We start from the raw sequence: 24,748 nt of genomic DNA, 5'->3' as shown, positions 1-24,748 counted from the left end.
GGTCCAGGGTTGAGGCCCTGAGGGTCCAGGCCCTGGGCCCTGAGGGTCCAGGCCCTGAGGGTCCAGGCCCTGAGGGTCCAGGCCCTGAGGGTCCAGGCCCTGAGGGTCCAGGCCCTGAGGGTCCAGGCCCTGAGGGTCCAGGCCCTGAGGCTTGGGGGACACTGGGACTGGGACACTTGTCTTGACCATTCGAGTGGAGGAATCCATAGTCCTGGGTCAACTACAAACATTTAGAAGGATTTTCTTCCATTACGATTACAATAAATCTAAAAAAGAAATATATTGACTGAACACGACTGGAACAATATATTTCATGAGGCACTTTTACAAATACAATCAGGAACTGACTTATTATCTCCACCACTTCACAAAGAAGGTGTTTCTCTGTGAAGTGGTGTCTGCAGCTTAATGGGCCAACAGTCTACTCATTCAATGGATCCTTTGTGGCGTAACATCTTTGCTGAGACACAAAATAAACGTTTCTTTCCTCCAACCAACTGAAGAATCTCCAGCAACGCTCGGATCTAAATTCACAGAAAAGTCGGCTTTGACTCTCTGGTCAAACTGGTAATATTAGTATTTGTTCACATTATTTCAATTTAACTCTTTTGGAATTGTAGGAAAACATGGATATGTTTTTTAAACTGGGATCACGTACATAATGGTATTAACATGTTGGTATTGCAAAATCACTGAAGGCCAGTGACAGCAGAAACCAGCAGCCTCCCAGCCATTAGTCGAGCTGCATTACAGGAAGTAGTCAGTCCCCAAAGTAAAAAGTACTGACAGGACGCTGCTTTGGAGCAAGTGGAGCTCGTGTGAAAGCCTTCAGTTCTGTTCAGTAACACCACACTACAGAGACATTCATCATGTGACACTTCCAACGGACAAAAGGCGTCATGTTTTGAAACAATGCAAAAGAAATTATGATTTTTTTAGAAGATTACCAATAACATATTTAATAGGCTAAGCCTATTACTTTATTCATTTCATACACAGAAAATGTACCCAGAAAAACGTCTCCTGTTTCACATAATTAAACCCTAACCAAGGACTACTCTTCTTACATTAAAAACCTTCAATTTTTAAAAAAAACATATAAAACAGAACAAACATGCACTCGCTCAACCCAGTGAAACATTTGCTCCGTCTGACGGCATTGGGGGCTGCAGAGGGAAGTTAAACCTTTCTGGTGCGTCTCATGTCAAACTGAGATGTGTAGTGTCGGACTAAAGCGGCACCGCTTTAGTGCGGTCTCTCTCATCAAGTCTCCACGGGAGAAGGTCTGCCGGAGGGGGACCGCCACGTAGCGAGGTAGCACGTTTCCAGGAAGGGAACGCTCAACGCGTCCTCGGAGGCTTCACGGCCGTCCCCACTGAGCAATCGGCAGACAGGGAGTTAAAAAGCCGTGTGCAAAATGTCCAAACAGTCTGTCCAAGCTCTTCATGGAGCAAGTCCTCTCACGATACACGGGTCACCGGACAATGTTTGGTAAACTCAGACCTACCACATGTAGCAGAACAGGTGGGAGGAAGAGAGAGAGCAGGTTAGGGGTTGTCCTGCAGGTCTTTGGCCTTGATCAGGATGGTGTGGACATCTGAGATGGGGTAGTCCTGAAGAAGAAGAAAGACATCCTCTCTTCAGTCACTGTGTGTCTACAGAGGAAGCTGCACAGGAAAGGCCTTACCTGCAGCAGCCTCATGTTGACCGTGAAGTCTCCGGCCAGTAGATTATCTCGGATGAGTCTGTCAACAGAAACCGGGATGCACATGAAGAGCCAGAGGGGTCAGTCAATGCTGATGTACAGGGGTCATAATAGGACACTCACATGAGCATGGCGCAGCACACCAGCAGGAGGAAATGGAAGCGATCCTGGTCAGAAAACAAGGTGTCCCAGATACGGATGACGTCCGGCAGGAGGAACTCCTGCGACAGCAACAAGGTCAGCCAGCGGAAGGTGAAATACTGAGGTTTGATGTTCTGCTCTTCCTGTGAGGACAGAAGAAAGGAAGTCAAGCTGGAGACACGGCCATGTTTGAGTCATGTTTCAGTCTCTGGTTCCAGCTTGTAAACTAGATATTTGTGGTCTGGACCCTTGGTCAGACAAACGAAGACATCATCAGGCTTTGTGAACATGAAATGGGCCTTTCCCACCGTTTCCTGACACTTTATAGAACTAAAAAGTCATTGATTCATTCCAAAACTGGTTAGTTCCAGATCTGACTTACATCCAGGTCAATCACAAGAGAAATTCATGTTTCAGGATGCAAACTGGTGAGCTGGAGACTGGTGATGACTGGTAGAGGTTAGACATTGCCCTCTAGTAGTCAGGGTCAGGACACAGGACTTGAAACAATCAGGTTACAAGCAGCTTGGCGAGCATGAACGCTGCACAGGGCGGGTCTTGTCAGGAAGAGCACCAACATGCACTAGAGCAGAATGGTTCCAACACCCTCGAGTTCCCTACAGGCCGTACCAGCTTGAGATAGAGATCCAGGTCCTTGTCTTTCAGCATGGAGTACACGCTCTCCATCTTGTAGGTGATGCCACACTGAGAGTCATCAAGGCTCTTGATGAAGTTGTCTCTGTTCTCAGACATCAGGTTGGTGAAACAGAAGAATGTATCCGCTTCGGCGTGCTCTGAACAATGAAGCAGACAGTGTCACAAAGGAGATCTTTATTTTCTAGCAGTCAAACATCTCGAATGTTCATTTCCATGCCACCGACCTTTCCATTGGTTGTTGGGGTCCGTGGCAAAAGTGTAGTAGATTGGTCCAACGATCTCATTCATGCCCTGCACGTAGGCAATCCCGGGGTTGAGTTTAGCGTAGATGAAGAGGATCCGTTCCACCACCTCCCAGTGTGCTTCGCTCCCATTGGGCAGCACCTCGTACTCGTTAGATGGATACAGGTTCAACGCCTTTCCAGGGGAGCTGACCTGGGAGAGCACAATCACGTTCAGCAGACATTCAATGACGTTGATTATATGCAGCACATGCAGTGTGATATTCATGTAGGGAGACGAGAGGTAATCGCCAGTTTGACAAAAGCCGAGCTCCGTGAGCTTCATCTTCTCAAAACAAAACACAGATCTGATCTGAATTATAAGCTTGAATTGAGAGCGACCTACAAACCCGTTTAAAAAGATGTGGAAAAGGAAAGCAGCTCACTGCAACCACTAACGCTGACAGCTCACATATCTGCACTCATAATGACTTGTATGAAAATAGCTTGTTTTCCACAATAAACTAGTAACGACATACGAGTTATTTTTTGCAGATAGAACTTTATTTGTATTGTTCTAACAAAGTGATGGCACTTTGCATTAGTTTTTCTGATAGAGCAACCTGGCTTATTTTAATGTGGTTGCAATTTTCTTTATTCTATTATTTATGAAAGAAAAGATGGAGTCAAACATTTTGTTATTTCAACAGAAATTCAGCATGGACCATGTGGGCGGTGGGGCCTGAACATGGTTATTCCTCCAAAGCGGGCGTGACAGAAAAGATTTGAGAACGAATGACAATTTAAACTGGAGCATGTAGGACGGACAGCTGGCACAAACAAATACCAGCTGGATGTTATAAGTGACGGTAAATAAACTGTAGAGATCGTTTCCAGTCTTCTGACCACTCAAAGCTCTTTAACACTACATGACATCATTCACCCCTTCACACAATGATGGAAGGAGCTACATGAAGGTACCACCTGTCCATCAGGACTAACATTCACACACTGTGGACAAAGCAATGGGGAATTCTGCTTCATGGAGAACGATAGATCTGACGATATTTTCATGTGTGTGTTCTGTTTGATTCATGTGTTGTTTACGCATATTTTTCTGCAGTGTGTAACATTATTTCAGCCTTATTCTTTCACCTGTAACCCTGGAACTGTGAAACAACACATAATGCTATAATATTTACTCATCACAGCATGTATTACAGTAACAGGAGACTGTAAAGCCACGTTTTACTTCCATTAATCAGGACTTCTCTCTCCTGTTGGATTCCCCGTGAAACGTAAGGGTTTTCCTCGTCAGTTTCACTGAAGGCTTCCAGCCCAAACGCAGCATTCTGCCCGTGTCTCTCGTGGTCACTTACATTGGTGACTCCGCTGCGGTTGCGGTTCACAGTTTGTGCTTTCAGGGTGGTTTGTTCCACTCGTCGTCTCAGCGTCTCGTAATCATTCTGAGGGTCCAAGATAAGTTGGCACGGGTATTCTGTCGGCCGCTGGAAGAACGCCATGTCGGGGTATAGCCGCCTGCCAACACACCAACAACATCACACTCAGCTGACTATTGCACGCATAAAAGGTGACACCAGACACTAAGCTAATTCAAGACTACTCTTAAAACAAGGGAGACGCGTTACATCACTTTAGAATGTTCAGTTTGTGTTAAATTCAACAAAGAGTTTCCAGTACACTGATAGTTGCACTGTGAACATGTTTCCCTAAACTTAATCACTGACCTATGAAGGGCATTTCATGACTCAAAGCCTGAGCAACGCAAAGTGCCTTGAATCTGTGTCTCTTAGTGCAAACCATCAGTGTATAAATCCAGTCCATACATAACTGGAGTCGTAGCTACTGGACAACAAACAATACCACACAGGTAACTCAGAAACTAACAACATGAAACATTTGGTCCCTTAATAAAGAGAAAAGATGCAGAACATTACATAGACTCACTACGTTGTATCTTATTGGTAGCTCAACAGAAACGACTATGGATGTTCCTCTTACGCTCTTCACTTCTTGCTGGCTGTCTCTGGAGTGCAGCGCCCTCTCGTGGCTTTAGTGGTGACAACATCTTAAGACTGGTTGTGTCTTTACATTCAAAACTATCCAGAGCAAACCAATAGATGCCTTACCTCACATCCTTATCAATCTGGAGCAGGATCTCATTATCTTTGAAGTAGTTATTCCACCTGCTGTCTGGATTTGGATTTAGAGGCTGGAACAGAAAAATAACGTATGACTTGTTAACCAGCTGTGAGCATCGTGCCAGACCTTATACAAGCTATATAGCTTTGATAGTTCTCATAGTTGAAGTCCTCTTTTGCAGTACTTGGTGAAAACATACTGGACACATGCACACAGATAAATACATGCGTGTGTTTATAATGAGTAAAAATAGTCGTAGGCACACTAATAATGGATCACAAACAACACCAGAACGGAGGAAACTGGACTCACGTGGTCCTCCATAGTCACGTCTTCTCTGAAAAGGCCCAAGTTGGCTTTTGCAATCCCAGGCTGGATGATCATTTCCTTCAGGAACTGGGAGTATACCTCCCTATGGGACAACATGGAGGAAGGGGTGAACAATGAGAGACTTCTACCAAAAAGTTATTTCATTAGAAAATGTATCAGCAAATTTTTGAGATAATTGAGTAACTAAAGCAGAAACTGATTTTTAAACAGATGTGTCTACAACAGAAGCTTCACCATGAGACACAACATCAGAACCAGCAAGAGGCCTCAGCTAACGACATTAGCTATGCTGATTGAATCCAGCGGACATTGGGGTTGCCTAGTGACACAAATTAAATGTTGCCTTCTCCTTACCGTTGCTTTTTGAGGAAAGAATCCCATAATGTCTGATCGAAAGGTAGATAGTTAAGAAGGATCTGGAGAAAGACAAACCACACGAGTCAGGATCACAGAGCATGCTATGTGTCAATCTGATGTTTATGGAACATTGTATTTAGACCTCAGACCTCATTACTGACTTCTATTGTTTAAATAAAGACATGTATTGTTGAGTGAATGTGCAAATGACATCATCTTCAACCCTGCTGGGCCCACCAGGCCATCGTTACCAGCTGTGATCTGGTGCTCCAACCCAGTCCATCCATTTACAGTATAGTCTGGATCGCAGAGTGTAGAGATGCCAACATATTTTGAATGTTTCCTTTGGCAAAGATTACGGGACACACCTTTCAGATATCTGTACTGTTCACAGCAAACAGCTGGCTGCCTTGTCACAGGACAGGCGCTCGCTGCTGAAAACAGCGGCCTGTGTACGGCTTGTCATACTAAATGACTGGAGGCATAGGACAAGAACACAAAACAGCAATGTGTCGTGCCCTAACACTACTAAAACACACAGAGGCAGAGCTACTTACCTTCCAGCAAAGCGCTCGTATGCCTCCTTCAAATGGGATTCCTGAGTTGGATAAAGAAAAGGATAAATACAGAAAAATAAGATGCAACACAAACGTTGTGAGTTTCCCCACAAAGAAGCTCATGGTGTGAACATTACCATTGAAGCACAGCTCCCTTAGTGTCTTCAAGTTGATGTTGTCTTCACTCAAGGTTTCTTTAAATTCCTGTATTCTGAAACAAGAAACAAAACGAGGATAGAGCAACTTGTCCATCTGAGTCACACAGATGAACATAATGCTCACTCACAACTCGTAACGATGGTGTCCATGAAAGGATGAGTCCTGTGATGAAGTCCTACAACTTTAGTGACAACAAACACTTCAAATGTCGATCTAATTATTCGTGTTCCTGCTGACGGTCAGATGGAAGGTTCACATCCTCGAGTCATGTCGGTGTGGCAAGAATGAAGCGGGCAATTATCTCAGCTTAGCATATAGATTGGGAGTAGGGGGAAAGACTATTCAACACAATGTATTTTGTTTGTTTGATTCACACACAAACAGCACGAAAGCCAATGAGTACACTGTTATTGATGCTGTTGTGTATCTCGCACATTGCACTGCACTTGCACCTCAGATCTTAAACCACATTTTGTTGCCTGGTACTTGTTTAATGTTGAATTCTTTCTGTAACTAGTAATGGGCGAAAAGATAAGACAATCCTTTATTAGTCCCACAGCGGAGAAGGTGGGATAAATGGTGTATAAATGTTTGAACCACAAAAATTAAACTATGTTATCCAAGTCTTTCTCCATATTACACAATTTGCAATTTTAGTCAGGAAAATATTGCATTTTTAAATTTAAAAAACACTCTTTATTGACCATTGTTCCTCTTCCTTATCCAACCTACCATGAGATAAATAAATAGTCAACGTGGACCACATATTAGAAACTGCATAACAATCTCCAACAGCAGCCTGCAGCTTTCAACACGACAGTCAGACTCAATATGAGGAGCTTCATAGTAATTTAAACGTATCGTGAAACGCTGGTATTGATGCATGTGTACTTCAGTGTACACGTTAAGTACCATATTTTAAGTGCCATCCTCTAATTGAGCCCAAAGTGTTTATGCAAAGAACAACAGTTCTGCTAATGTCATGAGCTCCTTTAACACCTGGACAGCGCGTGTTCTTCTCCCTTACAGTTTCAGCAAGTATAGCTCGCTGTTAGCCAGTCAGGCTGAAAGGAAGTAGCGTTGTGTCAGCTGACGTGCTAACAGGGAGCTAGCAGCTCTGACGGGGAGCTAGCAGCTCTAACGGGGAGCTAGCCGCAGCTCCTTGAACCGTATAAGTTACCCACATGTGAGTGAAATGCTGAATCGCATCCAATGCTCGCTGTTTGCGGCATTAAACGTCATGTCAGACCAACATGGGTTCGGGTTTTTAATGGACTGATTTTGCAAGAGTTGCCTCCGCCTCGACTGAGTTCCAGCTGCGCGAGCTAGCTGGCTGGAGGTAGCGGATAGGCTGCTAGCTGAGCCGCTAACACAACGTAGTCAAAGCTTCGCTGTCCCACCTGTTTCTGTACGCAGATGACATGATGAGTCCGGACGCCGCTCCTCAGCTGCTCCAGCGGGGTGAAGACTGGCAGAGGGAAGTCCTCTTCACTTCCTCCTCCTCACTTCCTCTTCCTCACAACAACAACTCCAATCACAAGCGGCTCGTGCGCAGGCAGCCAGGCCTCACGTGACGTAGTGACGCGCCTCAAGTCTTCTTCTTCTTTTGATTTTAGGCGGGTAGCATCCGAAAAGGTGCATTACCGCCACCTACTGCCTTAAAGTGTGGACCAGATTAATCTATTCCTTTATCACCCCCCCCAAAAAATAATAAAATAAAAGACAACTATGTCATCTTCGGTGCACTAAATTATTCCACTCAATCCTGTCTCCTTCAGATACTGCAGCATCTTTCCTCCAGGTAATGCATCCCTCAACTGTACGTCCTGTAGTGCCAGCCCCCTCTTCAACCTGTCTTGCTCACTTCTACATTTCTGGCAACGCCAAATGACATGCTCCACCGTTTCCGCTGTATTGCAGTGCTCACAAAGTCCAGTTGGGTGTATATTTATTAGTTGCTTTGTTTTGTTCAGCATTGTGTGTCCAATTCCTCAGTCTGGTCAATGTATTTTCTTCCCTTGCCAACTTCCTTCTGAATAGCATAAGATGTCTTCCTGTGTCTCTGGCATCCCAACTCTGCTGCCATTCCTTAATAATGTTTCTTTTGATTATTGATTTAGCTTCAGCTTTGCTGAATAATATGTCCTTCATGTTCTGACATTCCAATGCTTGCTTTGCTAATTTATCTGCTGCTTCATTTCCCTTTTACCCTTCTATGTGCCTGGACCCACATGAATGCTACCGAAATACCCAAATGATTAAGTCAGAGAAGTGGTTTGTATATTTCATTAATTAAATCCTGCCTACTGTGAGATGTGAATGATTGTAACGACAATAATGTTGAACTGGAATCTGAACAAATGATGACTTTTCTTATCTGAACCTCCTCCACTCGCTGCAGTGCTGTTAAAAGGGCCAATGTCTCGCCTGTATACACTGACAGATGGTCTGACATTCTCCAGAGCAGACACAGGACTTGTTCTCGAAGCACCATAACAGTCTCAGAGCTTGGTATTGCACCACTTCCAACTTTTTTAAGGATGTTTTTGCTGCCGTTCCAAATGCCACACACCAATCATCAAAATCTGATCTCATCAGCGCAATATCAATATTCTTTATTGCAGGTTAGCTGGCTCCCCATGACAAACCTCTTAGACATCATCACATTTAAAATGCTTTTACATTTCATAACTATTCTCTGAATCTACTCATTCTGTGTTAGTTTATCATTGAACCACAGATCTAGAAACCTAACAACACCTGTTCAATAACTTGTCCATACATCTTTATCTCAGTATCCACTCCTCTCTTTCTAGTAAAGCAGATTGTTTAATTTTCCCACACTGAAGACTTAATCCTCCATGCATAAGACCTTCTTTTTACTTTGTTCACAACCGCTTATGCCTTCCCTTTAGTATGGTTCTTGGTGTTCGCTCTCTTCCATTATCAGCGAATAGGGATCGTCCAATATCTTTCTAAACTCGAAGGAACACATCATTTATCATGATGGAGAACAGTATTGGGCTGATTACACTCTCCTGAGTACCATTCTCCACTGGGTATCTTCTCGTTAGTGCTGTCCCAATTCTGACTTGGATAACTCTGTCTAGTAAAAAGTCTTTAATGCAATTGAATCCCTCCATACCCATATTATTTTATTTAATCAACAACCATTCCTTCCTAACCATATCATACGCCATCTCTACATCAAAAAACACAGCCACTGACTCCTTATTTACCTGGGCTTTTTTCATCTCTGTCTCTAAACAAATAATTGGGTTCATAGTTCCTCTACCTTTCCGAATCCACTTTGATAAGGTGTTAAACACCCACTGACCTGCCATCTCTCCCTGTTCCCTGTTCTTTACTCTTACGTAATGCTATTTTACACTTTACTGGAAAATGATCATTGCCCACTGATGGTCCCCCCCCCCCCCCGACCCCAAACCCTCCACCACCACCACCATAGGCCACACTAAGTGCACCTCCTCAATTTGCACACCTGAGCTCTGTCCCATTCTTACATGTCCATAGTCATGTGCCCCTCCACATTTTTCACAACTTTGCTTCCCTTTGCATGCTGCCGCAGTATGTCCATATTTTTGGCATTTGAAACCCCTTATAGGTGGTGGGACATACACTCTTACTCTGAACCTTATATACCCCTCAGTGACTGTAGCAGGTAACACTTCTTCTTGGGGATTCAGCAACACCCTCATCAATCTATCTACCTGTAACTTCTTCTGAATTAAATTCAACACGGTCTGTGAGGAGGAAACAACAGTTAGCAGAATATACTAAAGCAGTATAAACATTGAACGAGTGATGGAATAGATGAAGAGGCAGAAGGAGGAGGAACCAATACTGGAAGAACAGGAAGAAGACATGGGGGAAAGGGAGAAGGAGGAGGAGTCTGTTTGTTGACATCGGACAACACCGAAAATCATATGAGTGAAGGCTAATGATAATAACTTAATTCCTCGCCGTCATCAAGACATACAGCCTTGGCGAAAGCTAAGGTAAAGCAGTGGCTGATAAGCCAACCCTCCTGCCGTGTGTGATGTGTGTGTGTGTCTGTCTGTCCACACACTGCTCGGAGCTAGCGCTAGCGCCCTAGCTGTGGGAGCTAACATCATAGCAGGGAAAGTCATCGTTAGCCAGAAGCTAATTCCCACAGTGAAATGCAACGGAGACACCGCGTCGGCTCGTTGAGGCTTAACTTAGAATAACACATGTCGCTTTTGGCCATTTGTGGTTGTTGTGAGTGAGTATGCTTGTCTGTGTGGTCTGTTGGTCAGCGGCTATCTGTCGTTAGTTTGGTCAAAGTCAATACATGTCCACCATAGCTCGGTAGGAAGCTAGCTAATTTGGTATCGGTGTCCCAGGATTCATAGCTGTGCAGTCAACTGGCTGACCGGTACCGTGAGTAAAGGTTGTTACGGAGCGGAGGTGCGTCTCCGCAGCCCTTAAGTCCGAAACGTCCCTGTTGACACAGAGTAACAGCTAACCCGTCGTAGTTGCACACTGCATCCAGAGAGCCAGCCCAGGAGGAGAGCCAGCCTCAGTGTCTCCAGAGAGCAGGTCCTGGAGGACAGTTAGCCTCAGTGTCTCCGGAGAGCAGGTCCTGGAGGACAGCTAGCCTCAGTGTCTCCAGATAGCTGGTCCTGGAGGACAGGTAGCCTCAGTGCCTCCAGAGAGCAGGTCCTGGAGGACAGCTAGCCTCAGTGCCTCCAGAGAGCAGGTCCTGGAGGACAGCTAGCCTCAGTGCCTCCAGAGAGCAGGTCCTGGAGGACAGCTAGCCTCAGTGCCTCCAGAGAGCAGGTCCTGGAGGACAGCTAGCCTCAGTGCCTCCAGAGAGCAGGTCCTGGAGGACAGCTAGCCTCAGTGCCTCCAGAGAGCAGGTCCTGGAGGACAGCTCGCCGCATTGCCTCCAGAGAGCTGGTCGTGGAGGTGTCGCTCAGCGGCTTTCACAGACATGTCTCCCGTTACATTGTGTTAAAATAAAGTCAGCCATTGAACATCCGTGTAACATGAGAACAATATTGATTAACCGACACATGAAGGCTTTACTGTGCTGAATATCACAGACAACTTCCATTCAATCCTACAGTCAGAGTGTCATGGGGAAGGAAGCCACCAGAAACGGCTTCCTGTGCAATCCATTTCTCCTCACCCTTTGTGTGTTCCATTAGAAGCTCCTCAGGTTCCCTGCACTGCCCGGTCCATGATCTGAGCTGGAGAAGACGAGGCGAACATGGCAGCCAAAGCAGGAGATAACCCGGACAGCCTCATGACTCTGGCCACCATCTTCTGCCTGAGGAACCTGAGGAAGACCATGTGCTACCAGGGATTCAGGAGCAAGCTAAGTCTGCGCTCGGACATCTTCCTTCCCAGCGAAATCTGCGACAAGCTTGTCAACACGTACGTAACCCTGTCCGTTGATGGTTCCCCAATTTCTGAAATGTCCTGTCAAAATTTTCCCGGTTTGTCTCAATATTACAGATACAGTGTTGTTTTCTTTTTTGTGTAAACAGATACATGGAGTTGGTCCACACAGACAGTAACTTTGAACCAGAAGAAAGCTTTTTCCAACTATTCTCAGACCCTCGAAGCACCAGACTGACCAGGGTACAGCTGAGAGAAGACTTTGTCCGCGACAGAGATCTGGAGGCCATTCAAAAACAGGTGGGACGCCAACAGTTCGTCAAAGACCAGTGTTTAGAATCAGCAAGTTCACCTCTGTGGAACATCTCAACTACAAAACTCAGACAATGTCTTATTTTTGTAGTTTTTATTGCCATCAGCCTATACTATAACCCTTTCCAACTTAATCATACACAATGACATTTATATTTTTACAGTTAGGTATAACAATTCTAAGATGATGAAGTATTATGAATTTACAACATAGTCCACCCTCTCTTAGACACACTCTCTCTTATGATCCCCTTTGTACAGATATCTTGCACTAGAAGAGCACTTATTACAGCAGCCGTGTTTTCTTACACTAAATAGTCTCAGTGTAGTCCTGGTCCTCTATAGTCTCAGTGTAGTCCTGCTCCTCTCTATTCTCAGTGTAGTCCTGCTCTTCTATAGTCTCAGTGTAGTCCTGGCCCTCTATCGACCTCAGTGTAGTCCTGGTCCTCTATCGACCTCAGTATAGCCGTCGTCCTCTACCGACCTCAGTGTAGTCCTGGTCCTCAATGGTCTCAGTGTAGTCCTGGTCCTCTATAGTCTCAGTGGTGTCCTGGTCCTTTGTAGACCTTCATCAGTCAGACCATCAGAGAGAAGATGGTCAGGTTCGAGAGAGTTCTTCTTGAAGCTCATGCAGATTCCCCAGAACCTCCTTCAGCTCAGACTCCAGCACAGACCAGACCACCGTGGACAGTCTGAATTGCAGTCGGTGCTCTGGTGGGACGAGGAGAGCTCAACGGCCTCATCCTCCTCTTCCTCATCTTCCTTCTCCTCCTCCTCCAGCTGCAGAGCCTCCTCCTCATTCTCGTGCTACCACAGCGCACACAGAGATAGAGATGAAGATTAATATAGAGAGGGATATGTGGAAATTATATTCTAGCCTAGTACAAATCAAAATGTGTGTCTCATGTCGCTCTGTCAGGAGAATCAAAAGCGTTGGCAAGCATGGGTAGCATTTAGTCATTTATCAGTGTGACTAATTTCTATCATATATGATATCATCTTTCAGATGAATAGGTTACTAGTGGAGTTAGTCATCAAAGTATTTCTGGCCGGATACGGATAGGTGGCGGCTTAATTGCAGCATTATGGACTTTGTCTGTCTTCAGGACCTGATAGAGCTCCACCTCACCTACTGCAACAGCCTGTCCTCCCGCAGCTTGAAGACACTGACCAGCTTCCGGGAGACCTTGGTGTCCCTCTGTCTCTTCGGCTGCAGCCACATCTTCTACAGGAAGGGCGGCGCCCCGCTCGCCTGCAACGAAGACACCGAGGACGAGGACGAGGAGAGCCCTGCTTCTCGGCAAGCACTAGAGACGGACTTTAACTTCCAGGGCTTCAACCGCCTGCGGCTGCTCAACTTAGGGGGCCTGCCTGACGAGGTGGACGCTGAGAGCCTGCTCAGACCCCTGAAGGCTCTCACCTCACTAGACCTGTCCAACGTACAGTTACTGGGGACATCGTTTCTCACCCAGTGGAAAGATAGACTGGCCTCGCTGGTTCTCTACAATGTGGACCTGTCAGAGGAGTTGGTCAGTACAGTGGTGGAGATCACTAATCTCAGGTAAGGAGGAGTGTTCATGTACGCGTCATCCTGATGACATCATTAAATGAGGAAAAGAGTGTTCACGTTTATTAGCAGATAACATTTAAAAACAGAAGAGTCAGCAGACTCAGAGGGGTTGGTCAGGCAATTCCACTGTGTGTATGCATTACAATACCTTAGTGACAGAACCTTAGTGACAGAACCTTAGTGACAGAACCTTAGTTACAGAACCTTAGTCACAGAACCTTAGTCACAGAACCTTAGTGACAGAACCTTAGTGACAGAACCTTACTTACAGAACCTTAGTTACAGTACCTTAGTTACAGTATCTATTACAGTATCGTAGTTATATTACCTTAGTTACAGTACCTATATTACAGTATCTTAGTTACAGTACCTTAGTTACAGTATCTATTACAGTATCGTAGTTATATTACCTTAGTTACAGTACCTATATTACAGTATCTTAGTTACAGTACCTTCGTTACAGTATCTATTACAGTACCGTAGTTACAGAACCTTAGTTACAGTATCTTAGTTACAGTACCAATATTACAGTATTTTAGTTACAGTACCTATATTACGGTATTTGAGTTACAGAACCTATATTACAGTACCTTCGTTACAGTATCTATTACAGTACCGTAGTTATAGTACCTTAGTTACAGAACCTTAGTTACAGTATCTTAGTTACAGTACCTGCATTACATTGCAATGTCAGTATGCATAACATTTATAGCTGAAAACACATTTGAATGTGTTGTTTCCCTTACATGACCACTCATCACTTGAAGCGTGTGATTGATAAACTCTCATTCTTCAGGCATCTGGACGTCTCGCGGGAGAGCAGGCGGACCTCTAAGTTTAAGATGACCAGGAAGATCCTGACGGCCATTGCACAGCGTCTGGTCCACCTGGTGTCTCTGGACGTCTCGGGTCACATTATGTTGGACAACTGCACGGTCCCACACTTTGAAGAAGCCATGGGTCGGCCCAGGTGGGTCCGCAGCTCTGAGTTGTTGGTTGTATATCGTTTTCTTTCAGATGATCAATAAGCTTCTAAGCAGCCAGGTTGGTTCTTCTCTTTCAGCATCGAGCCTTGCAAAAGCAGCATCTCTCCTTTGCAGGAGCTGAAGAGGCCGCTGCAGTTTCTGGGCCTGTACGACACCACCCTCTGTAATGTGACGCACATCCCTGCTTACAAGGTACTGGTCCTCTGATGGGCCCCACACTGCAGTGTGTTTAGGGCTTTTCATGGTTATTTCCTCCATGATGTGCACATATTAATATTGCTTATGAAGAGGTTTTTCTTTGCGGGTTACAGCTGTGTGTTGTCGGCCTTTTTCAGGTGACTGGATCCAAGAATGAGGACCAGGTGCTGAATGCTATTGAGGCCTACACAGAGTTCCGCCCTGAGCTGGCCCACAGAGCCATCAATCAGCTGTTTGACATTGCCAGGATACAGCACTGCAGCCAGCTGCTCCGAGCTCTGCAGGTAAGAGGAGTTCGATGTTGCTCGCTCTGAAGGAGGGGACACCGTGTCTGCCTGTGCCGCTCACGCCTCTCTTCTGCCCGCTGTGTCCTTTCAGCTTGTCATAGCAGCACTAAAGTGCCATAAGTATGATAAGAGCATCCAGGTGACGGGCAGCGCGGCTCTGTTCTACCTGACCAACACGGAGTATCGCAGTGACCAGAGCGTGCGCCTGCGTAGAGAGGTCATCCAGGTGGTCCTGAATGGAATGGAGCAGTACCAGGAGGTCACCGTGAGTCTCTGTGACCTCGCCCAGCTGACAAACAGGGCGAAGCCACACTATTATACTTTTATATATGTGTGTGTGTGTGTGTGTGTGTGTGTGTGTGTGTGTGTGTGTGTATATATATGTATATATGTGCAATTCTATACTGTCTGACGGTATCAATCAATTAGCTTTCATTAGTAAAGCACTTTTCCGACAGTGAATGTGTTTAATGTGGACAAAGGGCCTGTAGGGTTAGGAGCAACATAATCTACCACCTGTATTGTGTGGTTGCTTTACTGAATCTAATGTTTGATGTGACAAGGCAGAGTTTAAATGCTAAAATAAATGAATGCACTGCTTTTCTTGTCTTGGCAACCACTGAAAGCGCTTGACAACACACGCCAGCATTCACTCATTCACCCTCTTCCATACACTGGTGGCAGAGGCCAAAGGGCAGAGTGCATGCACATTCACACACACATCTGGGGTTCGGTATCAAACCTCTGCATCAGTGATGGCCACTCTGTCTTGACACAGGCCATGTGACACTCTCCAGTTATTCACCCTCCTAAACCAAAGCACTGGTGCCTCATTAATTTAATGTACAACAGAATAAAGTGTCTACGGAAAAAGACTTGAGATGCTGCTATAGACTGAATACTTGTGCTGCCAATTAGGGTTTTATTTCTGTAAAATAATTTCTCGTATCAAAACCTCTAAATTACCTCCACAGTACAAAAACATGAAAACTCCAAAGGTTGTATTTGCATGAGGGAAAAGTGATAAAGGTTCTTATCAAAGGAAAATGAATTACTTTCTGTTGTGCTTGTTGAATGATGTCTTCATTATATGTGGCTTTATTATATGTGGCTTTATATTAACCTGCTGCCCGCCCCACCCCAGGTCCAGAGGAACTGCTGCCTGACTCTGTGTAACTTCAGCATCCCAGAGGAGCTGGAGTTCCAGTACAGTCGGGTCAACCAGCTGCTGCTGAAGATCCTGGAGCCGCCCCGGCAGGACGAGTCCATCCAGAGGATCGCTGTGCACCTCTGCAACGCTCTGGTCTGCCAGGTGGACAACCATCACAAGGAGGCCGTGGGCAAAATGGGATTCGTCAAGGTAACGTGAAGATGAGCTTTACACTCATAACGGCCCCGCATCCCCAACAGATGGCCATAAACAAAAGTACTTCATGTTTTACTTCTACTTCACCTAATTACCTTTAAAAGTGTGTGTGTGTGTGTGTGTGTGTGAGACCCTCCACTTAAATAAAGATCAAACGTACCATATACTTATATTGTAATAAGCCTTCCTATAGTTTTTAGTTTTATGGTCCTCTTGTGGAGGAGCTTCTGTTGGTGTGACAGCTGACAGTGTCTGTTGTTTCCTCCTCACAGACCATGTTGAATTTAATTCAGAAGAAGTTACAGGACAGAATGGTGAGTCTCTGACTTCAAGTTGTATGGCTTTATTATCACTAATAACCACATGTTGGTCTCAGTCCAATGTAGGCTTCCTGCCTGAAGGTTGTGTGTTGGTTTCCCTCAGTGTGACCAGGTGATGGAGTTCTCCTGGAGCGCTCTGTGGAACATCACTGATGAGACGCCCGACAACTGTCAGATGTTCCTCAACTGTCGGGGCATGAGTCTCTTTCTGGAGTGTCTCCAGGTGAGTCCTCAGCAGGCCTCTATGTTACCTATGAAGTATGGTCTTCTGAGGCAGGAGTCCTCAGCAGGCCTCCATGTTACCTATGAAGTATGGTCTTCTGAGGCAGGAGTCCTCAGCAGGCCTCCATGTTACCTATGAAGTATGGTCTTCTGAGGCAGGAGTCCTCAGCAGGCCTCCATGTTACCTATGAAGTATGGTCTTTTGGCTCCTGGTAGTTCCTCTGTGTGATAACGTGCCTCTCCTCTCACGGTGTCTTACTCCAGGAGTTTGCAGACAAGCAGGAGCTTCACCGCAACATGTTGGGGCTGTTAGGGAATGTTGCTGAGGTGAAAGCTCTGAGGCCACAGCTGCTCACCCCCCAGTTCATCTCTGTGTTCAGGTAAGAGATGCTGAGGGAAACACAGAGCCTCACATGTTTAACTGTCCTTCCATGTATTTAAAGTTAGAACTACTTGGAACACTATTTTACCTGCTACCAGTAATATATTCACCTCGAGGAACACACACACACACACACACACACACACACACACACAAACACACACTGTCTCTCTCTCTGTCTCTCTCTCTCTGTCTCTGTCTCTCATGTTATTCGTTATGTACTGTCAGTTTTTCCCCTACCATTATATTAGGGGGGCGGGGCGTCCCTCTGAAGAAACCCTCCGCCCCCTTGTAATTTTCTCTATATCGCCAGATCTCAAAATGGCATTTACGGTTCTCTTTCGTATAGAACAGGTCTACACCTTATTCTGTCATTAAACAAACTAAAAGGCTGTATTTTATTGATCGGATCTACGTGACAGCTTGTCATTTCTGTCTCGACGTGGTCGCGCGTGAACACTTCTCCTCTGCGCTCCTCTCTGTATCGCTCACGCTATTGCAGAGACACGTGCGAGCGCACAGGTGAGCGCTGAGCACCCAGCAGCGGGCAGAGAGCGTAGAAAAATATGTCGCGTGAAAAGCAGACAACTATATATTTTAAACGCTCCGAGGTTGAAGATGGCATCAGTAGCTCTCCTGCAAGGATCACCAGAGCAGCAGTGCTCGTGTCTTGTTCCAACAATGAGCTGCTGGCTTCACACATTAGAAAGTACACGGACATGAAACTAAGTCATTAATAAATACATGGAGAAATGCCTGTACGTTCGGGTAAATGTTCACTGTACGCCGTTAACAGATGACACTGCGCATGTGTGACTCGGCGAATTTTGCCGTTTTGCCAAAAGCCAATCTCCGTGAAATCGTCTTTTCTGCTGTTCCGTCTCTCAAAACCGGAAAAAGACCTCACCTCAACATGGAGAGTGAACTGAGAGCGTCCGTATCAAGTCTACAACCCCGTTTTTAAAAATATGTGTAGAGGAAAGCACCTCACTGCAGCACTAACACTGATACAACCTGATGCTCACACATCTACTGATTCTGTTTTGTTTTGCAATTTGCTTTAAGTTTTCCAAAATCTCCCCCCCTCCCCCACTCCCGAAGCTGTAAACCTAGGGGAAACACTGCCTGTTGCATAGCGATGACCACCAGTGTTAGTAGTTTGGTCATTTCCTGTTTGATGCTTTGTCAGCAACCTGCTGGACAGCAAGGCCGACGGGATCGAGGTGTCGTACAACGCGTGCGGCGTTCTGTCACACATCATGTTCGACGGGCCGGACGTCTGGGCCATGGAGGAGCCGCGCAGAGACTCAGTGATGGACAAGATGTGGGACGCCATCCAGAGCTGGGACGTCAGCTCCCGCCGCAACATCAACTACCGGTAGATCATGATACTGCGTTATGACATGGGTTATTACAAATGATGCCACTGAGTAGCCAATATACTGGAGGAATATTATTAAGAGCAGCTGGTTCCTGACATAAATAACTGCTGCGTGGGTGAAGATGAACGAGCGATTCGTGTCCTCTGTGTGTGTGTGTGTGTGTGTGTGTGTGTGTGTGTGTGTGTGTGTGTGTGTTGTTGCCTCAGGAGGAATTCAGTTGTTCGCTTAGTTTTATTTAACAACACCCAGAACAGTTCGGCTCTTTAATCCTCTGCTTTTCGTCATCAACATATCTCAAGCAAAGTGACATTTAATTGTGTGTGGGGGGTTCCTCTCCTAATGGCCCCGTGGTGTGTTCAGGTCCTTCGAGCCCATCCTGCGGCTACTGCCTCAGAGCATCGCTCCGGTCAGCCAGCACTGGGCCACGTGGGCGCTGTTCAACCTGGTGTCTGTTTACCGTGAGTATCCTCATGATGCGCTGCTGCATCTTCAGCACGGAGTAATCTGTAACACTTTCTAAATGTAACTTGGCATATTTTAAAAATCCTTTTAATATAATAATAATTAGTTAGTACATTTGTCTTTACTCTTTTATTCATCTACACAGATTACAGTTCCTTACTGCTGATGCCTACATTGGCATAATGATCACCATTTAAATTCATTTCTGTTCCGCAGCAAGCAAGTATTGTCCCCTGCTGATAAAGGAAGGAGGAATAAGTCTTCTGGAGAAAGTTCTGGAGCTGGAAAGCTCCCATCCAGAGACCAAGGACATGGCCAGGTGAGACTGGAGGCTTCTGGTGGCTGAGCAGCAGAGAAAGGGTTAAAGCGCCGTGTTGGCAGACACTTAGAGCAAGGCCACTCGTGCATTAGTCTGAGTGCACGAAGGCCAACAAATAAGACAATGCTTTTGGAGGATAGTTTGGGTCTTGTGTGAGGTTCTCATCCACAGTCTGTGTGTTTCACACACAGCAAAGCCATAGACTGCCGTGTCCTGTTGCACTGACATGCTGCTGCTGGTTGATTGGTAACCTCCTGAGACCACGCATGGGTGAGCTGTAGCATCACTGCTAACCCAGCGCAGCTTCCCCCGGCTGACTGCTCCTCACAGCAGACTGTGAGCGCTGCGGGTCTGGAAGAGAAGATTCCAGGCAGCATTAGACATGGAGGGGAATAATGTGTTGGCTTCAAGCCGGTCATTCCTCCTGAAGCCAGAGAAGGTGCTCTTTATTTAAGATGAGGCACAGTTGGAACCCTTGATGTGGCTGCAACACTAGTCCTGCTCACATCATATATCTGCTATCTTGCACACACTTGTCACTACAAGCGAGCTGAGATCAGACCAGCGAGCATGTGGACTTAACATCCAGACTAACCGCTTCCACAGCAGCCAAAGTGAAGCAGAGGAAGCACCCTGGATAGCAGTTGTACCCAAGCATCCTCTTGTGGATGAAATGATTCTTACTGTTTAAGAAGTGGACAGTAGCTAACCCTTAGCTAACGTGCTAACTATTGAATGTTTTCAGCAAAGTGATGGAGCAGTGTGAAAACTTCAAAGAAGACCCCATGGAGACCAGCCAGGGCCAGGATGTGAACTATGGACAAAGAGGTTGACGTCACAGGAGTCACGCCTCCAGCAAACCAACCCACCTAAGGCCTCGCCCACTTTCACCACCACAAGGGGCCGTCGTGTGCATTACTCTTATTCTTATCATTCTTTTTATGTTGTAGAGCAGAAATGTGTCACTTACCCTCTCCACAGCCGTTTGGACAAAACCTACTGTGTGTGTGTGTGTGTGCGTGTGTGTGTGTGTGCGCGTGCGTGTGTGTGTGTGTGTGTGTGTGTGTGTGTGTGTGGCACAATGATTGTTATATATGTAAATATTCTCTGTGTGTCTCTTCCTTTTACTGTGTGTATGTTTTATAATATAACTGTAAACACTCATAACTTTACTCTATATTTAAATTTGTCTAGGTTTGACTGATGTATGGTCAGTGCTAAGAAACTCTATCCAGACCTCCCAATCATTCACACGTAGTCTGGCAATCCTGGATTCTCTGTTGTTTTAAAGGAATATTTAGACTTTGTCTGTTTTAATGACCTGATTCTGTTGATTCTTCTTATTGGAAGTAACTCCACTTGATGTGGAGCTACGAGGACGCTGCAGGTCCCAACGTACGAGGATGCTGCAGGTCCCAACGTACGAAGATGCTGCAGGTCCCAGCGTACGAGGACGCTGCCGGTCCCAACGTACGAGGACGCTGCAGGTCCCAACGTACGAGGACGCCGCAGGTCCCAACGTACGAGGACGCTGCAGGTCCCAACGGACGAGGACGCTGCAGGTCCCAGCGTACGAGGACGCTGCAGGTCCCAACGTACGAGGACGCTGCAGGTCCCAACGTACGAGGACGCTGCAGGTCCCATGCACAAAGCTTCTCCTCGTTTGGTGAGGACTGACCTCAACCCCATCTACTGGGAGGGACTGGAGCCGGTGACTGCACCTCGCTGGTGCTTTACTATGTAAACCCAGGAGAGGGCCTAGTATCTACAGTCACATGTGGTGCAATTCTCAAACTTAAAGTCTTCATTACCAGCGGATTGAATCAAGTGACATCAATTGAGTCAATGAGTCCGGTATCACACGCTAGTCCGTGGCGGGTCATCAGCACGTGGTCAGAACCTCCTGCTGAAATCAGAGCGTTGAAACAGTGGCATGTTGTTATCAGAGCGCTGCTTCACCTGTGTGTCTGTAATGCGTTGTTGAAGCGGACGACAGACTCTTTTCCCTGTTGAAGGAGTAGACGTGTAAATGTTCTGTCAGCCTCTGGACTCCTGAGCTCTTAGCAGCGCTTCCTGTGGGCAGGGTGACACCAGATGAGGCTACAGGAAGCACTCCTCCTTAGCTCCGCCCGCTTACTGTAGGGAGGAAAATGAAATGGGGCATTGTTATGTTTAAGGCTCAAATGAAAGTAACCTGCTAGCATGGAGGTAGCGGGGTGGCCACTGAACATATGCACATGTGGGTCCGGTTCTGCAAGTTGAAACAACACAGAAACCTGCTCATCAAAACCTCTAAACTCTCCAGTTTACCTTGAAGAGGACTCAAACTAACTGCTTTATTCCCAACGTGGCTCTGAGGTCATGTACACGACCTTTGAATGAGGACATTGTTCTGTAAACAACAGTCACAATAAATGTCCCACTTGGCTGGCAACGGCAGGGTCTTGAATTTCTACATTTTTAGCTCAGTCATATACAATATATGTATTTTCAAAGCAGTGAGGCACGACTAACAGCCGCCATGTACTGCTCATGTGTTGTAATAACCTTCAAACATAACATGTGCATCCTAGTTTGGTTGAGAGGTCCCATGTGATGAGTAGAAGGCCAGAGGTCACGGCTGCTGGTTGCTTTCTATCCTGAGCAGGAGTCTTTCCCTCAGAGAGTTATGAACGGTAGTACTTCAGTGAGATGCATCCAGTAAAACAGCTTTCTTATTTAAGTCTCCTGCCTTACTGTGTAGAATGAACAAATTGACACGAGGAATAAAAAGAAGAGTCTTATACATACAGCCTATTGCAAAGTGATACACTGTTCAGTTCTTCTCCTAGTTTCATTGTTTCCTGTCACCTGTTTCCATTACTGATGAATCACATAGAGCATTATGTCCAACCAACAGTCCAGATCCCAAAGATGTTCCCTTTACCCTTTAACACGTTTCAGTCTCAACACAGCCCACTGCACACTCTGTAGAAGAGTGTTCGAGGTCAGGCTGCAGGGTTCCAGCCTGGTTTAAGGAGTGAACGCAGTGCTGGTGTTGGATGACCAGGAGCGTAACATTCATACAGCAAAGGAACCTCCATCCTCCATCACTGTAAAGAACATCCAGCAGGTGTTCTCCCTGTCCCTGTGTTGGTTCTGAGGAGCCTGTGTGCTGCTGCACGGTGTTGGTTTTGGTGAACAGGTGTGCTGTTGCACGATGTTAGTTCTGGTAAACAGGTTTGCTGCTGCACGGTGTTGGTGCTGGTGAACAGGTGTGCTGCTGCATGGTGTTGGTTTTGATGAGCAGGTGTGCTGTTGCACGGGGTTAGTTCTGGTGAACAGGTGTGCTGCTGCACGGTGTTGGTTTTGATGAACAGGTGTGCTGCTGCACGGTGTTGGTTTTGATGAACAGGTGTGCTGCTGCACGGTGTTGGTGCAGGTGAACAGGTGTGCTGCTGCACGGTGTTGGTGCTGGTTGCAGGGTCTCCTTCAGACAGTCAGGGTTGTGTTCATGATGCTTTTGAAGTTATTTCAGTTGTGTTGGCGTTGCCCGCTGACTGATTGATTTCCTGTTTCTCATGTACAGTTTTTCTTTTTGTGATTATTGGAATCTGATCGGTACAGCTCTACAGCTCTATTGCTATTTCACCGTCATGGTGGAAATGAATGTTCAAGTAGGCCGTGGTGTGAGAGGAAAACCGTTTGGAATATAAATGTGTGGACATGAAGAGCATTTACAATTCCTTCTGAGAGGATCAAAACTATATCTGTTGTGAGTTGTTTGTTTAAATACCTTCCAGAAAGTCGACTATCAATCGGACATCTCCATCCTCCATCACATATTCTTTTCTTTCTAATTTGAAGTCATCAAATGTCTCCAGAAATGATGTGAAGAGCTGAAAAAAAAACCATGGGTGTCAGTGACGACAGTACTGTTGAGGGTTGACTGTTATTTATGAAGATGTATGTGAATAAGAAAATGGTTAAAGTGTTTCAGATTTCTTCTACTTATTTCATGTTTCTGCAGACTGTCGACACTCTGTTACTCATTTCTTTTGTAACTGCTGTGTAATCCAAAATGGAGTGAAAAATATCTGATCCAAACATGATGAAATTCCAGTTTCCCCTGCTCTGAAAAGGGCCATTAGTGTAACTCTATAAATAAGCAATAAAGGTGGAGTGTTAAAATGTGAATGTTGCCTTCATCAATAATCTCAGGAGATCTCCCTGCTTCATATATCCTTTATGGAAATGACATGAAGCAAGCTGATCTAGTGCTATATTACCTAGCAATAATATGGACGTAGTATTCAGTGACATGGTGATGACGCTGCGTTGGTTGCAGAGCAAAAGATGAATTGAGAAAAGATATACGTTGAAGTTGTAGCAAATGGAGACATTTCATAAAGCAATGAGTGGATCCAGTTCTTTTAAAGATCTTTGTTTTGACAGAAATGAACACGTGTGTAGAAACGCGTTAGCGGTCAGCCAGATGTCAGGACTGCTGGGTCCAGGTCCGGCCAGCTCAGACTGTTACAACTAAGAGTAGCAGGAGGACCAGATACAAAACAAACAGTTCAAGGGTTTATAAGGGTGCTTGCCCAGACCAGAGTCCACTGGACTGATTGATGTGAAAGCGGTGTTCCGTACTCAGGTATGGCTCGCGCCAGGTAAGAAAACCAACTGCACCAAAACATGGAAGTGGACCAGCATTTAGAAGGGGTTGTCCAACATGGTGGCTCAAAGAGCCCTTTATAAATATTTGCTTGAAATTTGGGCAGACGACAACATCCAGACACAAGTCGGCATCCAAGAAAGCAGAGGTTTATGGGAAAATTGGAGAGTATTTACTTGTGTGAGTTCAATGGAACAACTGAACAATGCCTATTTTAAGAAAAGTATTTTGCAATGTGAGGGATACGATGTGTCCGCCGGTGGCAGCTCAACATAGTTAAACACAAGAGAGCCTCATCACAACCCATCACACATCCGGACACTCCACCAACATCATCTCCATTATCTGATGAAGAAATGAAGGTCTTGCTGTGAAATGTGTATAAATGCTGTATTTGAGGGATTATGACATAGATACGTGGTCGTAGCTGGCTGTGAGCTCACCCGGTCCAGACTCATTCTCCCTGAAGAGACCACTGGCTCTGCATCGGAATAACCGCTGGAAACAGACCGCCATCAACAACACAGGTGTTTGTGGCGGAGATGAGGAGGGTGAGGTACTGAGAAAGGTGTGCATTTAACATTACAACATTTTTAGGCCCTTGTAATTC

General features: G+C 45.8%; 2 protein-coding genes across 2 annotated transcripts; one reads left to right on the top strand and one right to left on the bottom strand.

The window, feature by feature from the left end:
• Positions 1–47: 47 nt before the first annotated feature.
• tbc1d13 (TBC1 domain family, member 13) lies at positions 48–7,834 on the bottom strand. The gene is made up of 12 exons (XM_068574125.1): positions 7,691–7,834; positions 6,269–6,342; positions 6,132–6,172; positions 5,572–5,633; positions 5,200–5,299; positions 4,875–4,957; positions 4,104–4,263; positions 2,728–2,938; positions 2,477–2,640; positions 1,829–1,989; positions 1,688–1,745; positions 48–1,613 (listed from the first exon to the last, which is right to left on the bottom strand). Exons 1-12 carry the CDS (start codon positions 7,711–7,713, stop codon positions 1,548–1,550), a joined length of 1,203 nt encoding a protein of 400 aa, XP_068430226.1. The 5' UTR covers positions 7,714–7,834; the 3' UTR covers positions 48–1,547.
• A 2,183-nt stretch (positions 7,835–10,017) lies between these two features.
• On the top strand, positions 10,018–23,645 carry zer1 (zyg-11 related, cell cycle regulator). Its single transcript, XM_068574424.1, has 16 exons — positions 10,018–10,309; positions 11,483–11,711; positions 11,825–11,975; positions 13,094–13,548; positions 14,354–14,527; positions 14,621–14,735; positions 14,879–15,025; positions 15,120–15,293; positions 16,173–16,388; positions 16,667–16,708; positions 16,818–16,937; positions 17,201–17,316; positions 18,508–18,696; positions 19,061–19,158; positions 19,379–19,481; positions 20,227–23,645. Exons 2-16 carry the CDS (start codon positions 11,545–11,547, stop codon positions 20,312–20,314), a joined length of 2,355 nt encoding a protein of 784 aa, XP_068430525.1. The 5' UTR covers positions 10,018–10,309; positions 11,483–11,544; the 3' UTR covers positions 20,315–23,645.
• The last annotated feature ends 1,103 nt before the right edge of the window (positions 23,646–24,748 follow it).

This window comes from Clinocottus analis, unplaced genomic scaffold (genome assembly GCF_023055335.1).
Source record: "Clinocottus analis isolate CAN_PGR_092001 unplaced genomic scaffold, fCliAna1.0.p SCAF_13, whole genome shotgun sequence".
Taxonomy (NCBI): domain Eukaryota; kingdom Metazoa; phylum Chordata; class Actinopteri; order Perciformes; family Cottidae; genus Clinocottus; species Clinocottus analis.
Note: the sequence above shows the minus strand (reverse complement) of the source record. Positions and strands in the feature narration are given on the sequence as shown.

Coding starts and splice junctions, on each gene's coding strand:
- zer1 (XM_068574424.1), top strand. CDS start 11,545: ATGGCAGCCAAAGCAGGAGATAACCCGGACAGCCTCATGACTCTGGCC. Junction 11,712..11,824: donor TGCGACAAGCTTGTCAACAC/GTACGTAACCCT, acceptor TTGTGTAAACAG/ATACATGGAGTTGGTCCACA. Junction 15,026..15,119: donor AGCTGCTCCGAGCTCTGCAG/GTAAGAGGAGTT, acceptor GTGTCCTTTCAG/CTTGTCATAGCAGCACTAAA.
- tbc1d13 (XM_068574125.1), bottom strand. CDS start 7,713: ATGTCATCTGCGTACAGAAACAG. Junction 5,634..6,131: donor TACGAGCGCTTTGCTGGAAG/GTAAGTAGCTCT, acceptor GTCTTTCTCCAG/ATCCTTCTTAACTATCTACC. Junction 1,990..2,476: donor TGGATCTCTATCTCAAGCTG/GTACGGCCTGTA, acceptor CTGTCCTCACAG/GAAGAGCAGAACATCAAACC.